This window comes from Dysidea avara, chromosome 4 (genome assembly GCF_963678975.1).
Source record: "Dysidea avara chromosome 4, odDysAvar1.4, whole genome shotgun sequence".
NCBI lineage: Eukaryota > Metazoa > Porifera > Demospongiae > Dictyoceratida > Dysideidae > Dysidea > Dysidea avara.
Genome location: NC_089275.1, coordinates 30,401,192 through 30,418,775, shown reverse-complemented (window position 1 = coordinate 30,418,775; position 17,584 = coordinate 30,401,192). Strand labels below are relative to the sequence as shown.

The window sequence follows — 17,584 nt, the reverse complement described above, 5'->3', positions numbered from 1 at the left end:
TTGGTTATTTACATTTTGTAAAAATAAGATAGAGATACTCTAATACAGCAGTCACTTACTCTAATACAGCAGTCAGGAAACACTGATGTACTTTAATAAAATAGCCATTCCTCGAGCTTAACCTTGGTTTGAAAGCATAATTTTGAGAATAATAGGTTCGATTTTTGAGCACTGCTCAAAAGCATAAGAGGTAAAATTATGAGCATAATATATCACAAAAGATTTGCACAATGGTTAACCTATCCATGTACTGACTTCCAGCTTCTTACCTTTAGCAATTTACCCTGTAGGTGTGACAACATTTAGGTTTATTTCCTGAATACTTGTTACTGTATATGTACAATCTTTTGAGGGATGTAATTTTTTCAGATTTTGCTCTGTGTGCAAAATTTTCATCCTCAAACACATTAAGGATTGGCTTATAAGGATTGCTATATAATAGGTAATCTAAGTAAAATGCCAAAATAAAACTGCTGAAAATTGTTAACCTGCAAAAATTATGTATGTACCTCAAAAATTTGTACACACACGGTAATAATTCAGCGACTGCTAATCACACTTAAATCAAACGTGGTAATATATACACCTTTTAACCCTTCATGTGTGTCGAATTTTAGAAAACGAGTTTGAAATTTATGGGTTAAGGCCGAGTTTAGCTTTATTTTCATTCTTTTCAGCTTCTTGGTTTCTTCCTCCTCTGCATCTTATCACATCACCACTGTATACACTGTATGTATATCAACAATATCATTGTGGTGGCGCTTAGTTGTGCAGAGTACACACTGATGTAAGTAAAATTTTGAGTATAAAGATGTGAACACCTAACAATGTATGTTCCTGTTTTACATACACCTGTCACAAACACTGTTTATGAAAGCTAACCATAAGTACATAATTACGTATCATTAACCTGGATATGAGAAGATTCCAACTGGGTGACCATAACCAACAGGAAAAGCAAATCCATATGCTATTGCACTCATCACAGTAGCACAAGCGTTAACATGAGCAATTTCAGCCACACCCTCTGATACATTCACTTGTACACTATAAGCTTCAGTAACACCATTCACCATAATTGGTACCCATTGCTGTGTATCTAGTGACCTGTTCACTCCTCCTGATATCAGGTAGATCATGTCAGGTTGATAATACTGTGCTAACACTATGATGTTAATATAGTGTGTGTAACCTGATTGACCTTGAAGTGTAGAAAACTGAAATTTGTTACTGTACTGATTTGTAGCTGGTACTAGTGTCATCATTGGATCACCAATATCCTGGTGAGCATATCCATGACTGAACTGAACAACTAACACTTCTTTACTGGAGTTAATGGCACAGTACTCTTGTAGTGATAGTGTTTTGTTGACAGACTCTCCTTCACTAATATTATAAGACTCCCTTGTATTGTTACAGTAAATATCAACAACAGTGGAGTTATATGCTGCCAGTACTTTAATAGTATATGACCTTCTGGTGGCTAATGGTGCAGTATAATATACTCTATCCCATAATGTGGTGGGTGGAACTTGTTCAACTAGGTGATCACAACTATTAGACATTACTGGTACATAACCACACTGATGACCACTCAACACAGATACTAGTTTGTTTGTAACAATTTTAGTTCCAGTCAAATCATCAACTGATTCAATCAACACAGTTTGGAGCCTGTTGATCACAAATGAGTACTGTATACCAGCAGTGAGATCAACTGTAGAGTTACTAACACTAATGGTGACTGGTTGTGTAACTGTCAACTTCATCATTGTGTTATCCTCTGTACCAACTACTAAAATAGAACTATTGTAAGAACCACGTATACTAAATGGTACAGATATCCCATAATACACATATTCATCAACACACAAGTTTGTAATGGGTAAACAAAGAAATGTGTCACTAGTACCACTTCTCAAATTCTGACCAATCACAGTCACCCTATCACTACTGATCATCAGGTGAATTCCTTTATCCTGATCATTATGTGATGATGTTATCAGAGTAGTAGGAAGATTAATGATGACCTCATTATCACTTGTGACATTACCACTAGTATAATATCCTACTTCTGAAACCTCAACTGAATAGTTCACTGGTTGTAATGCAGAGGTTATTATTATGATGGATGGCTGTCCACTGTCACGGTTTCTGAAGAATGAAAAGTAGTAGTCTCTCTTCAAGAAATTGTGATCTACAATTATAAAGTACAGAGTGACATATGTACAGTACATGGGTATCAGCAGCACGTATTCATCCTATACTACCTGAGTGTAATAATTAACTAGTATTCATTGAGTTGATGCAGTAACAAGCTGAAATATGTAACACATGCAGAGTGGGAAATTGTCGGTAATGCATGCACTAACAACTATTAGTTTTATGCTTAAAGAAACATAAAATTCATGCACTCATCATCTTTAGGCAGTATCGAGGACTAGAGAATTTTCATGATCAAGTTAAGAAGACACGTCTGTGTGTAAGTTGTGTTTTAAAGTGGTTTACATCCAAGTTGTGTTTTAAAGTGGTTTACATCCAAGTTATGCCCATCTCAGCGGCAACATATATTATTTGATGATACAAAATAATTAGTGAATTACGAAGCATGTTTAAGTACAACAACTATAAAGAATTTGCATGTAATAATACAATACAAACCAATAATTAATAGCATGGTGTTTTACAGTACACTATTTCTAAAATCTGATACTTTCTCTATTCATTAAAGGATAGTGTCAACTATCTGGTTGCCAGGTATTTTGGAAGTACCACAACAAATGAATGTTCCTCTGGCATATGTACAAAATAAGGAAGTCATGTAGAGTATTGCCTCTCTGGTATGCAAATGTATGTACATCACAAATAAAAGAAGCCATGTTTAGAGAATTGATATAATTATATGCAAACAGTTAACCCATTAACCATCGTAGGCTCCATATGGCACCAAGCAATATAACTTGTGCATAGTGGATTCACTATAAACGTTGTTGTGCATTTCTATAGGGAATGCGCCTATACTGAAATGGTCATGCCCATAGAAGTTCAGCTTCCTGGGGCTACTATTCCTATGCCAAGTCTGCAAGTGTTACATAATCGTAGAAAAGTTAACTCGTTAGAAAAGGATAGTAGTACTGTTACTATAGCTGCTAATAGTGTCCTGTATTAAAATATAGAAATAGATCAATAGTAGTTACTTGCAATGATTGTTCTCCCGTCATCTGGAGAACAAAAGAAGTGGTCACATCCTGATAACGCATGTACAGAATTCAGCTACAAACAAATCACCCTGTAGAGAGATCAGCTAGAAGAAATTACCTTGTAGATAGTTCAGCTACAAACAAATCACCCTGTAGAAAGATCAGTTAGAAGAAGTTACCTTGTAGAGAGTTCAGCTACAAAGAAACCATTCTGTAAAGAGCTCAGCTGCAAACAAATCACCTGTACAGAATTCAGCTACAAACAAATCACCCTGTAGAAAGATCAGTTAGAAGAAGTTACCTTTTAGAGAGTTCAGCTACAAAGAAACCATTCTGTAAAGAGCTCAGCTGCAAACAAATCACCTGTACAGAATTCAGCTACGAACAAATCACCCTGTAGAGAGATCAGCTAGAAGAAGTTACCTTGTAGATAGTTCAGCTACAAACAAATCTCCCTGTAGATAGAGACCCGCCGATTATGCTCATTATTTTACCTATTATGCTATGCTGCACTGCTCAAAATTTAGCCTATTATGCTTAAATTAATACTCAATATTTACCCATTATGCTCAAATTATGCTCAATATTTATCCCTCAGCTCTCATTTTTTCCAGTAAATTTGCACTTTATGGGAAAACAGTAAGTTGCAGAAGCACAGACTCTAACTCCTTGCTTGTCAAAATCTATGTCACGGAAAAGATCGATATACTCTAATAGAACAGTCAGCTGTCTATTATTTTCTGACTCTTCTATTAGAGTATATCGATCTTTTTCTGTGATATGTATTTTGATAAGGAAGAATTTATGGTAATGCACAAGTGTTCTGCCTATTATGCTAGCATTATGCTCAATGCTTTCAGGCACCTATTATGCTCATTATTATACCAGCATAATAGGCGGGTCCCTACCTGTAGAGAGATCAGCTAGAAGAAATTACCTTGTAGAGAATGCAGCTACAAAGAAATCACCACTGCCCAAATTTCAAGGCAATAGCTCTTTCCAATCTGAAGTTATCAATTGTCAAAGTTGGCAAATTGGATGTGTGTGGAAGGCCCCTTTTCGCAAATCCGGTCACATATGTATTATATATATAATTTGTACATTTACTGATAAAATATTTAAAGTACATCTACTTCATCTTTTCTTCTTCCTGTAGTAAAGAAAAAAAACATAGGTTAAAAAAGTCCCAAAGCTGGCCATAGGCCGGCTTTGGGGTATACAAATACAAAAAGAAATGAAATCTAATCCAAAACAGCCAAGCTGTAAAAAAAGTGTGCGGCCCTCTGAAAGGCTATGGTGAAAAAAGATGTGAAATCCAAGGTGGCGGCCAAGAAATGGCTGTGATGGTAGGTTAATGGTAAAAATTTTAATAACGACAATTCAGGCGAATTTTTGTGCCGCTTCACAAAATTTACCTGAATTGTCATTATTAAAATTTTTACCATTAACCTACCATCACAGCCATTTCTTGGCCGCCACCTTGGATTTCACATCTTTTTTCACCATAGCCTTTCAGAGGGCCGCACACTTTTTTTACAGCTTGGCTGTTTTGGATTAGATAGTATTTAGCTACATTAGACTTGAGAGATTTTCACTGAATATGCAGGGTTGCACTAATAGAGTGCTTAAATTGAGTTTCCTCAAGAGGTTTTGGACAACTCAAGACATTTTACTTTCAACTGATAGTGAGACTTTTGAGTTCTTAAGAGACTTTAGTTACTCAAACTGCTTGAGAGCTTAGAGATTTTTGACTACTGAAGAGACTCTACTTAAAAGATTTCACTTGAGTGACTTAATTGATTAGGTATTTGAGAGATGCTTGAGAACTTTTCACTTGAGAGGCTTTTGAATACTTGAGAAATTCTACTTTATAGAGATATTTCAGTACTTGAGAATTTTTACTTAAAAGTTATGTGACTACCCGAGAGACTATCACCTGAGAGCTTTAGACAACTTGAGATACTTTATATCTGAGAGATCTAACATTTTTGCTTTACAATTTTCCAGTCAGTTATGTACTTCCAAAGTCACTTTACTGTACAGGTATGAATCCATTGCAAGATATCTGCATGGACAAGAAAATAATCAAGACACACGGTAGTGTGTCATGAGGCCCAAGAAGCCGGCGCGTAACACCCGTGAGTATATTGACAGGAAGAAAGAAAACGCAATTTTCGTACCTCCGTAGCTCTGTGCTGCCTTGATGAAACAAGACGATTTTTGCTGTGGACACTCCCTCTACCTTCAGCACTTCACATTCCAAATTTGAGCGAAATCGCTTCAAGCGTTCCCGAGATATGCGACTTCAAAAATTGGCTCAGTTTCTTCGTTTTTTTTCTTCTTATTTTCTTCCTCTTTTCGCACACTTACAAAAACTGCTATAACACGCGAACGCCATATCCGATTGCCTTGAAATTTAAAGGCGCATCTCTGTACCAATTTTGGCTAGGATACGATAAACAGGAAAAGAGTTATGATCAATTATTCACGAACAATAACACCAATATGTTGTCACGCCTACAGGGTAAACCGCGTATGGGAAGAAGCTGAAAATCGGTGGGTGAATAGGATAACTATTGAACCTCAAACCTTTTGTGGTTTGAAAGAAATCGAGCAAAAAACCAGGAAGATACAACGAAAAAACCAACAGTGTGTAACAATTATGCAATCGAGATTAGCTAATAAAAAATGACTGCTTGCCACGCCTACCAGGTAAACCGCTTGGGGTAATGCTTTGAAAATCGCTGGACAGATGGAGTTATCATCTTAGAAAGGCTCTTCAATGGTGTAGAAGAATCAGACTTAAAGCCACGGAGTTATAACACGAAATCCAACTTGGTGTGGCAAGTGCGAGATCGAGATACTCTAATAGAGCAGTCATCCTAATAGAGCAGTCATCCTAATAGAGCAGTCATCCTAATAGAGCAGTCATCCTAATAGAGCAGTCATCCTAATAGAGCAGTCACCCGAAGAGAATTCAAGAGATCAGCTAGAAACAAGCAACCTGTATAGAGATCAGCTACAGACAAGTCACCCTGTAGAGAGATCAGCCACAAACAATTCACCATGTAGAGAGATCAGCTAGAAGAAGTTACCTTGTAGGGAATTCATGCAACTATAGAAAGAGATAATTCAGCTAGAAGAAATCACCTTGTAGAGTTAAGCTACAAAGAAACCACAATGTAGAGAGTTCAACTACAAACAAATCACCCTGTAGAGAGATCAGCTAGAAGAAGTTAACTTGTAGAGAGTTCAGCTACAAAGAAACCATCATGTAGAGAGTTCAGCTGCAAACAAATCACCTGTAGAGAGTTCAGCTACAAAGAAATCTCCCTGTAGAGAGATCAGCTAGGAGAAGTTTCCTTGTAGAGAGTTCAGTTACAAAGAAACCACCATGTAGAGAATTCGTTTACAAACTAGTGACCCTGTAGAGACATCAGCTAGAAGACGTTACCTTGTAAAGAGTTCAGCTACAAAGAAACCATTCTGTAAAGATCTCAGCTGCAAAAAAAATCACCTGTACAGAATTCCACTACAAACAAATCACCCTATAGAAAGATCAGCTAGAAGAAGTTACCTAGTAGAGAGTTCAGTTATAAAGAAACCACCATGTAGAGAATTCATTTACAAACTAGTGACCCTGTAGAGATATCAGCTAGAAGAAGTTACCTTGTAAAGAGTTCAGCTACATAGAAACCATTCTGTAAAGAGCTCAGCTGCAAACAAATCACCTGTACAGAATTCAGCTACAAACAAATCACCCTGTAGAGAGATCAGTTAGAAGAAGTTACCTTGTTGATAGTTCAGCTACAAGCAAATCATCCTGTAGAGAGATCAGCTAGAAGAAGTTACCTTGTAGAGAGTTCAGCTACAAAGAAACCATCATGTGGAGAATTCAGCTGCAAACAAATCTCCCCGTAGAGAGATCAGCTAGGACAAGTTTCCTTATAGAGAGTTCAGTTACAAAGAAACCACCACGTAGAGAATTCGTTCACAAACTAGTGACCCTGTAGAGACATCAGCTAGAAGAAGTTACCTTGTAAAGAGTTCAGCTACAAAGAAAACATTCTGTAAAAAGCTCAGCTGCAAAAAAAAATCACCTTTACAGAATTCCACTACAAACAAATCACCCTATAGAAAGATCAGCTAGAAGAAGTTACCTTGTAGAGAGTTCAGTTACAAAGAAACCACCATGTAGAGAATTCATTTACAAACTAGTGACCCTGTAGAGACATCAGCTAGAAGAAATTACCTTGTAAAGAGTTCAGCTACATAGAAACCATTCTGTAAAGAGCTCAGCTGCAAACAAGTCACCTGTACAGAATTCAGCTACAAACAAATCACCGTGTAGAGAGATCAGCTAGAAGAAGTTACCTTGTAGAGAGTTCAGCTACAAAGAAACCATTCTGTAAAGAGCTCAGCTGCAAACAAGTCACCTGTACAGAATTCAGCTACAAACAAATCACCCTGTAGAGAGATCAGCTAGAAGAAATTACCTTGTAGATAGTTCAGCTACAAACAAATCACCCTGTAGAAAGATCAGTTAGAAGAAGTTACCTTGTAGAGAGTTCAGCTACAAAGAAACCATTCTGTAAAGAGCTCAGCTGCAAACAAATCACCTGTACAGAATTCAGCTACAAACAAATCACCCTGTAGAGAGATCAGCTAGAAGAAGTTTCCTTGTAGAGAGTTCAGCCACAAACAAATCACCCTGTAGAAAGATCAGCTAGAAGAAGTTACCTTGTAGAGAGTTCAGTTACAAAGAATCCACCATGTAGAAAGTTCAGCTACAAACTAGTGACCTTGTGGAGACATCAGCTAGAAGAAACTACCTTGTAGAGAGCTCAGCTACAAAGAAACCATTCTGTAAAGAGCTCAGCTGCAAACAATTCACCTGTACAGAATTCAGCTACAAACAAATCACCCTGTAGAAAGATCAGCTAGAAGAAGTCACCTTGTAGAGAGTTCAGCTACAAAGAAACCACCATGTAGGGAGTTCAGCTAGAAGAAGTTACCTTGTAGAGAGTTCAGCTACAAAGAAACCATCATGAAGAGAGTTCAGCTGCAAACAAATCTCCCTGTAGAGAGTTTAGTTAGAAGAAGTTACCTTGTAGAGAGTTCAGCTACAAAGAAAGCATTCTGTAAAGAGCTCAGCTGCAAACAAATCACCTGTACAGAATTCAGCTACAAACAAATCACCCTGTAGAGAGATCAGCTAGAAGAAATTATGTTGTTGATAGTTCAGCTACAAACAAATCACCCTGTAGAGAGATCAGCTAGAAGAAGTTACCTTGTAGAGAGTTCAGCTACAAATTTAAAGAAACCATCATGTGGAGAGTTCAGCTGCAAACAAATCACCTGTAGAGAGTTCAGCTACAAAGAAACCACCATGTAGGGCGTTCAGCTAGAAGAAGTTACCTTGTAGAGAGTTCAGCTACAAAGAAACCATCATGAAGAGAGTTCAGCTGCAAACAAATCTCTCTGTAGATAGTAAAGTTAGAAGAAGTTACCTTGTAGAGAGTTCAGCTACAAACAAATCAAACTGTAGAGAGATCAGCTAGAAGAAGTCACCTTGTAGAGAGTTCAGCTACAAAGAAACCACCATATTGGGAGTTCAGCTGCAAACAAATCACCCTGTAGAAAAATCAGCTACAAACAAATCACCCTGTAGAAAGATCAGCTAGAAGAAGTCACCTTGTAGAGAGTTCAGCTACAAAGAAACCACCATGTAGGGAGTTCAGCTAGAAGAAGTTACCTTGTAGAGAGTTCAGCTACAAAGAAACCATCATGAAGAAAGTTCAGCTGCAAACAAATCTCCCTGTAGAGAGTTCAGTTAGAAGAAGTTACCTTGTAGAGAGTTCAGCTACAAAGAAACCATTCTATAATGAGCTCAGCTGCAAACAAATCACCTCTATAGAATTCAGCTACAAACAAATCACCCTGTAGAGAGATCAGCTAGAAGAAATTACCTTGTAGAGAGTTCAGCTACAGTAAAAAGAAACCACCATGTAGAGAGTTCAGCTGCAAAGAAATCACCCTGTAGAAAATTCTGCCACAAACAAATTGCCCTGTAGAAAGATCAGTTAGAAGAAGTTATCTTGTAGAGAGTTCAGCTACAAAGAAACCACCATGTAGAGAGTTCAGCTAGAAGAAATTACCTTGTAGAGAGTTCAGCTACAAAGAAACCATCATCTAGATAATTCAGCTGCAAACAAATCACCTGTAGAGAGTTCAGCTACAAACAAATCTCCCTGTAGAGAGATCAGTTAGAAGAAGTTACCTTGCAGAGAGTTCAGCTACAAAGAAACCATTCTGTAAAGAGCTCAGCAGCAAAAAAATCACCTGTACAGAATCCAGCTACAAATAAATCACCCTGTAGAGAGAACAGCTAGAAGAAGTTACCTTGAAGAGTGTTCAGTTACAAAGAAACCACCATGGACAGTTCTGTAATAAATATATTTATTATATAATTTGTACATTTACTGATAAAATCAGAAATATTTAAGGTACATCTGCTTCATCTTTTCTTCTTCCTGTGGTAAAGAAAAAAGATAGGTTAAAAAAGTCCCAAAGCAGACCATATGCCAGCTTTGGGGTGTACAAATACAAAAAGAAGTGAAATCTAATCCAAAACAGCCAAGCTGTAAAAAAAGTGTGCGGCCCTCAAAAAGGCTATGGTGAAAAAAGATGTGAAATCCAAGGTGGCGGCCAAGAAATGGCTGTGATGGTAGGTTAATGGTAAAAATTTTAATAACGACAATTCAGGTGAATTTTGTGCCAATTGACCAAGCGGCACCAAATTCACCTGAATTGTTGTTATTAAAAATTTTACCATTAACCTACCATCACAGCCATTTCTTGGCCGCCACCTTGGATTTCACATCTTTTTTCACCATAGCCTTTTTGAGGGCCGCACACTTTTTTTACAGCCTAGCTGTTTTGGATTAGATTTTAATTATGTGCAGAGCATGCAGGAGATGAAAGTTTAAGCCATCCATACTATTGTGATTGGGTATGCCAGCATAATGTGAATGTTGGATTTAGCTACGTTGTTCTTGTTTTCTCTTCACAGGTGAAATGTGACAAATGGACACGCATGCTATTTGGAACTTGCTGAAGCCAAATTCTATATACTGTTTATAGAATACCGGCCATCAAACTATTTGCAGAAAACATTAGACAGTATAGTAGCTAACTTAATTTTTATTATTGTATGTGTGTTAGTTCTCCACTTTCAATCCATTCTCATACATATTTTGTCTTCACTTTAGTAATAGTAGCAACAAGTATAGTAGCAAGTATAGTATAGTTGTACTAGCAAGCATTAGCTATAGTAGCACCAAGCATAGTATAGCAGCGAATAGTAGCTGGTAGTATAGTGGCAAGTAGTATAGCTACAGTAGCTGGTGCAGCTAGTAGAGCAGCAGGAAAAGGGGCAGCAGTGGCTAGAGCAGTAGTAGCTAGAAGCAGCAAACAAAAACATGCAGTATGCGTACATGCACTACGAAACTGAACGTCAGGGAAACACGCATCCCTAGAGATATGTGTGTTGGGAACGCTTTACCTGGGGAACATAATACCCTGGGAAACATATATCACTGTGACTTGTAGATTGCTAGCCAGTTAGTGGTATGTGTGCGGGGAAACACGGATCCCTAGTGATATGTGCGCTCCTGGGAACACAAAACTCGGGGAAACACATATCACTGTGACACCGGCCACTGTCTTACTGATAGCTACGTCCTATCCGTGTTAAACTAGCTAGCTAACAGATGGTGGCGCTGGAGTTCGGCAAGCTAACCGCTGTGTAGTATAGCTACTCTGACGCGGCGAAACGCCGAGGTACAGCTCTCAGACTTAGCTAAATGCGAAACTATCATGACAACCAATTATAGCTACTTACCAAACGCCACTGTGCCGACCACTTTAGCTAGCAGGTTCCAGGCTCACAGCTTCTATAGTCTCGTCATCACAGACTCATTCTCCTAGTTGACGCTTATCAAGAGACAGTATTGTATCCGTAACAAGGACGTAGCTATAGTATTGAACACTTCATAGGTTTCAAAAAAACAATATTTCGAAATAAAGCACATCACATTTACCATTTATTCTAGCTAGCTATTACAGTATTGTGTACTTTGCAGGAATCATGTGTGATTATATCACTACCAGAGAAGTATGCCATGAAACGTCTATGTTATTTTCATGAAATGTTAAATCGCTCCTATGAAATGTACGACGAAATTCAATTCATGGTATAGCATGGGTTGTTTCATGGTGCAGTACCCATGAAATTGTAAAATTCATGGGATAAACCATAGGTATTTTCATGGGTATTTCATGGTTATTTTCATCATAATGGCAATTTCATTAGTATTAGTATATAGCTTTTTGTGTTAGCTACAGGTAAAGAAGGCTCAAGGAGCCTGTAAAGCCTGATCTATACAAAAAGAATTTAACAAATTTGTAACTACATAGCAAAAACTTATATACAATAATAATTAATTAATTATTAATCATACAATAAAGTAGACCAGCCACTGTCAAGAAAATTTTTAAAATCATTAAGTGTGGGTGCATTAACTATGTGATTGGGTAAACTGTTCCAGTCATTGATGGCTCGTACAGTGAAGAAAGTAGATCTCACTCTTGATGTTGCTTGAGGTTTAAATAACTTGTAATTGTGACCCCTAGTTGTTGATGAAGTTGCAGTAATAAACAAATCTGATGTATATAGACTGAAATGACTATGTAATAGCTGGTAGAACATTATCATATCTCCGCGCAGTCTACGGTATTTAAGTGATGGCAAGTTTAGAGCAGTGAGGCGATCATTATATGCGCAGTTTTGAAGATCCTGGACCAATTTTGTGGCTCTTCTATGTATATTCTCTATTTGTTCTTGATGTAGAACGTATTGCGGTGCCCAGATGATGTTACCATACTCTAATACTGGCAGATATATGATTTATACAAGTTTATGAATGTAGTATGGTTGAAATTCTGAAAAGTCTTGTGAATAACTGCTAGTAGTCTATTAGCTTTCTTGGAAACTGTGGTGGTATGATCATGAAACTTTAACTGATTTTCAATCATTATTCCCAAGTCCCTTACAACATCACAAGATGTAATAGTAGTGCCATCAATTACATATTCACCAAATCTGTGAGGTTTGCCTAATTGTAACCAATTACACTTACTAATGTTGAACTTCAGTTGCCATTTCATAGACCATGCAAAAAGCAAATTTATATCTTGTTGAAGTTGGCAAAAATCGTCAACAGTCCTGATAGTTCTGAACATCTTCACGTCATCTGCAAATTGAAAAATGGGACTATTAACTATAAGGCAAATTGAAAAATGGGACTATTAACTATTAAGGGCATGTCGCTGACATATATATTAAACAAAATAGTGCCCAAAACAGAGCCTTGAGGCACTCCACTACTGACACTTGACCAGTCTGATGCATGACTGTTCAGTACAACTTTCTGTTTCCTTAATTCCCACAAGAAAATTCTTCACCCATGCTAGTAGCTTGCCAGATATGCCACACCCTTGCAACTTGGAAATTAAACGGTTGTGTGGGACGGAATCAAATGCTTCATGCACTGTATCTGGTAGTGAAAATTCACAGGGTAATCATAAAAGTGTCTCTAAATCATTACAAAACTCGGTGTAGCTACACCTATATGTGGGATCATTAACAATGTTCTGGGATAAATTGTTCCATAGTTTAATCACTCAGTGTTAGCTACCTGGTTTGATATGTTAGCTAGCTAAATGCTGGAGGAATTTGTGGGTCATATAAGCACATGCTCTGAAAAAGGTGTAGCTAGGGTAATGGAAACTACAGTGTAGTTAGATCACACAAAGTCAAATGGGTTAGCTAATACTTTATAAGAAAAGACTTAGCTAGTACCAATAGCTACAAGGAAATTCACAAGTATATAGCTAATAAATGATTGGAACAGTTCATCCCATGATGTTGTATTTGTAGCTACTTATTTTTAAAGCATTCACTGATTAAAATATTTTAATATAATTGTAAGAAATGTTTCTAACCTAGGAGCATAAAGCAAACATACGTATTGTGAACACTAAACAGCATACCCCTAGGTTATACATGAAAATTTTGGGAAATTCCTGAAAGCATTTTGGGAAAAATGTTGAGCAGGCCTAATGTACAGTTAAATCGACAAATGTTTTGATATGCTTTATTACATGCATGGCTTACTAAAGGAAGTTGCTTAACATCATAATGTAATTCAGTGTCTTCCTGGAATATAAACAACAAGGATGTTGTAAAATAGTCCATTAAATCTTCCCACACTCAGTGTATTTACACAGACCATTCCACAATGATACTGCTAAATCAGTAACATTTATTAATTTTATTAAACTTTCACATGAACAAGGCTAGCAACAATGTGCTAAACAACAAGTCAGCAAGCTAAAGCTTGTGTGGTTATACAGTAACTACTACGCTACACTGTATCTACTGTAACTAGCTATATCTTCCTCTGATTTTCATGTAGTCTGAGTTGCTTGTGTCAAGGGCGGATCCAGACTTTAAAAAGGGGGGTTCCACTTTGGAATTGTAACTTCAGCTTAATTGCAACTTCAACCTGGCTGTAAGTTGATGATCAAAAATAAAAAAATAAAAAGGTCATCATGCACTTACTGATAATAGCTGCCCCTCACCATAGATGCCCTCACTAACTACATTTCCTATTTATAACTGTATACATAGCTTGCTACACTGCTCCTCAAAAGACTACTGTGACTGTTCTATTAGAGTATATCGATTTGACTGCTCTATTAGAGTATCTCGAATAAGAGAGGCTCTTCCAAAAGGGGGGTTCCATGGAACCCTTTGAACCTCCCCCCTAGATCCGCCCCTGTGTGTGCATGTACTGGTAGCATTATCATACACTTAATAACTTTTTGAAAACACTTCATCACACTGTTGTTGTTATCTAGCTATTCACCTTAGTTTTATTTACAATTAAAGCTAGTAATTTATCCATAGGCCACTCATGCTATCAAGCTAGAAATGATTTGACTACAGTAACACTATAATAAATACAAAAGAATTAATGTTTCAGTGTTGAGCAGATCCAACTACATATCTATAAATAAACTTCTAGCTGTACAGTGTGTATCTATACCAACAGGAACTTATGAGCAGTTGAAAGTGGAGAATGAGCATCCAACTTATGCTGTCATGTGACCACATGAATGACAACAGCAAAGCCAAGAATTTCTTAGAGCTAACTTTTACTAGCAGCAAGTGAGAACTTGGTTATATAATATGATGCTGACAATGGGATAAACACTGGAGGGAGGCTCCCATGACATGTCGATCATTATTACTCTAAATTCGATTGTAGCTCCTTAGCATTGATGGATTCATCGCTATTATAATTTCTTAATATGCTATTTTTCATGGCTATAATAGCATTTAATTATGCAAGCATTTACCACCTTAGTAAGAAATTAAATTAATTAGGATAATATTTTTATGGTCACAGAGTGAATTGCATGCCTTTGAAACTTCATAAGCTCCTAGTGCCATGTACATAATTAATTGGTTAACCATGTAGTACTAACATAATAAAGGTGTAGTCCATAGTTGCGATGGCAAGATACGGTATATTATTTTCTTCTGTCCTTTCCCACATGGTAGTAGAAGGACACGAAGGAAGGTAACTAAGTGTGGTCGGTGTGGAGCCCCTACTTGGTATAGTAGGGTATTTCTGTGGTGACCAGTGTATACTGTCTTCTGTCCGTAGTAAGAAGGATCTACGAAGACAAAAACTTGGTGCAGAGCTCCCAATGGTAGCAGTTGTTCTGCGGTTGGTATATTGTCCATTCCTCAGAGTGTGACAGCATAGTCGAGGTTCAATTAAGCAGTTGTATTCCCTTTAAGTTGGTCTATTTTTGGTATGAATAAAACACACTGAAGATAACCTAAATAGCCTGTTTTGCACCCGATCATTTTGTTCCTTTCTTGGTGGATAGGCAGTTTATTCCTACTTGCCTGTTCAATATATATATATATATATATATATATATATATATAGGCTCCCTGCAGCTTGAACCTCCTGTATATCTACTGTATCAAACCCCTACCCAATCATTTCACTGGGTGCTTGCATCCTCCACAGTCTACCTTGTGTCCAGGCACAATGGTATTATGGTAGAGGAGGGCAAATTAAGGAGTATTATAATTTATAATTTTTACAGAGTAGTGGGAAATCAGTTGACAAAATAAAGCTCATTAATTTTACTGTAGCTAAATCACAGATTTTTAAATTTACATGAAACATTTTATTTGCATAATAATAAATTAGACCATTTTGTAATGGATTTTGGAAGTGTCTAAGTTACAGTACTTAGACCCTTTCCATGTTTATTATTTGCACCTGCACTGATAGCGCTGAACCGCTGACAACGCGTTGTCCCCTAAAAATTACTTTTAACTAACTGTTGTTATGGGTGGAATAATGGCTTTTTACTATACTAATGAATGCTACTTTTCTCATATTATTAGCTAGCTACGTAGATACATTTATGCACTTTTGAAACAGTTTTTAAACCAAATGTACGTAGAGTCCACTAAGGATGGACTCGCATTTTGTGCTAGTTAGTTGCATGGGGTGAAATGTGTGGGTGAGTGCCTACCCATCACTGAAGGGCTGGCTACGCTACTGGTGCTGACAACGCATCGCAACCTGAAAATTACTTTTGAACTAACTGTTGTTATGGGTGAAATAATGGCTTTTTATTACTAATGAGTGCTACATTTCTCTGTTACAATCAGCTGTCAGCAGTGTTAAGGTACAAAAAGTCTAAGTAAGTTAGACTTCAAACCACAGGGGTCTAAGTAATTTAGTAGCCCTCAGGCCCTGTAGTAGTGCCTTGCACCATGACAAAGTGCCATCGGGTTATTAAATTACTTAGACCCTGTTGTCTGAAGTCTAACTACTATGTAACTTACAGTATATTACATTCTACAGTAATTATTAGTCCATAGAACATGATATCAATGTCAAAAAGGTTTCAAACAGATTACCACAACTAATACCACTGCTTGAAGTGTCTTAGTTTACTACAGTGGTATATCGCCAGTATATGGAACAGTTAATTGTTTGTTATTTTAGTAGTTTTTCAGTAAACCCGCATTCACTGATGTTTTACTGAGAGTTTAAAACTTAGTAAAATAATTATGTTCCATATACTTAAGTTTACTGACACTTTACTATCAGTATAACTACAGTAAGGCATCTTAACAAATTAGTAAATTAAGAACCTTCAAGCAGTGTACATATTAACTATGTATATAAACAAAACTAACATTACTGCTGAGAAGCTAACTAGACTAAGTCTTATGCCATACATACATACATATACATGTAGTTCAGGTCTTTAGTTAGAAATCAGTGATTTTTACTGGGTCAAAATTATCTTCGTGTTGACAACACTTTATCCACATCTGTATCTTTTTTGAGGGATGATAAATATTATCCAAGCTGCAACCACCAGCATGAGTATACCTGTTAACTACATACATGAATTTCAAATCAAAATTGCAATATCCATGATAATTAATTTTATACTTCCAAACATTTGGTGGTACTGTTAGAATGGAAGAAGATGTTTGTGAATTAGTGTATTGCATTAGTGATGACAGAGCTAATAGCAGCCAAACTGTTTGATGGCTTTTTTGAATCAACTTCTCCTTTTTCTACATATAGTATAAACAGTACAGGTATGCATGACTGCAACAATGAGAATATTGCAAATTTCTGGAACTTTGCTACTTAGTTATAATATACTTATTTCTGAATAGTCAGTTTTTTACTTTGGCTTAGCCACTAATTTACAGTACTTAGCTATGATGCTTGTTGGAATCATATAAATATTACACACACAGACACACAGAGACACACACACACACACACACACAGACACACAGACACACACACACACATACACACAAATCAAAATTTTCAAAGGTCAGTGACAGCAGCACAGCAGAGGATACATATATCACTTGAGAATTAAACAAATATCAGAATTATCAAAGCTATTCTTACAAGTACATGCACAAAAAATTGGAGTTTTCAACTATAGTAGGGACCATAGCACATCAATAAAAGTACTGAAACAAGCGAGAATCCCTACTGTGCAGTTCCATTATGGTATCTTGAGAACAGTAGGGATATAACACTTCCTGTTTTATTGTGATTTAATATCATGCACTACTCCAGTTTGTTTCAGTACTTTTTATCGATGTGCTATGGTCCTTACTCTAGTTGAAAATTCCAAATTGTTTTGTGTACTTGTTGGTTAACTTTTTAATACAATTATTATGAATG

The 17,584-nt window shown here is 36.9% G+C and overlaps 1 protein-coding gene across 1 annotated transcript; it reads right to left on the bottom strand.

Annotated features, from left to right (window-relative positions):
* Window positions 1-905: 905 nt before the first annotated feature.
* LOC136253744 (IgGFc-binding protein-like) lies at window positions 906-2,237 on the bottom strand. The gene has a single exon (XM_066046402.1). The coding sequence runs from the start codon at window positions 2,235-2,237 to the stop codon at window positions 906-908; it is 1,332 nt and encodes a 443-aa protein (XP_065902474.1).
* Between the last annotated feature and the right edge of the window lie 15,347 nt (window positions 2,238-17,584).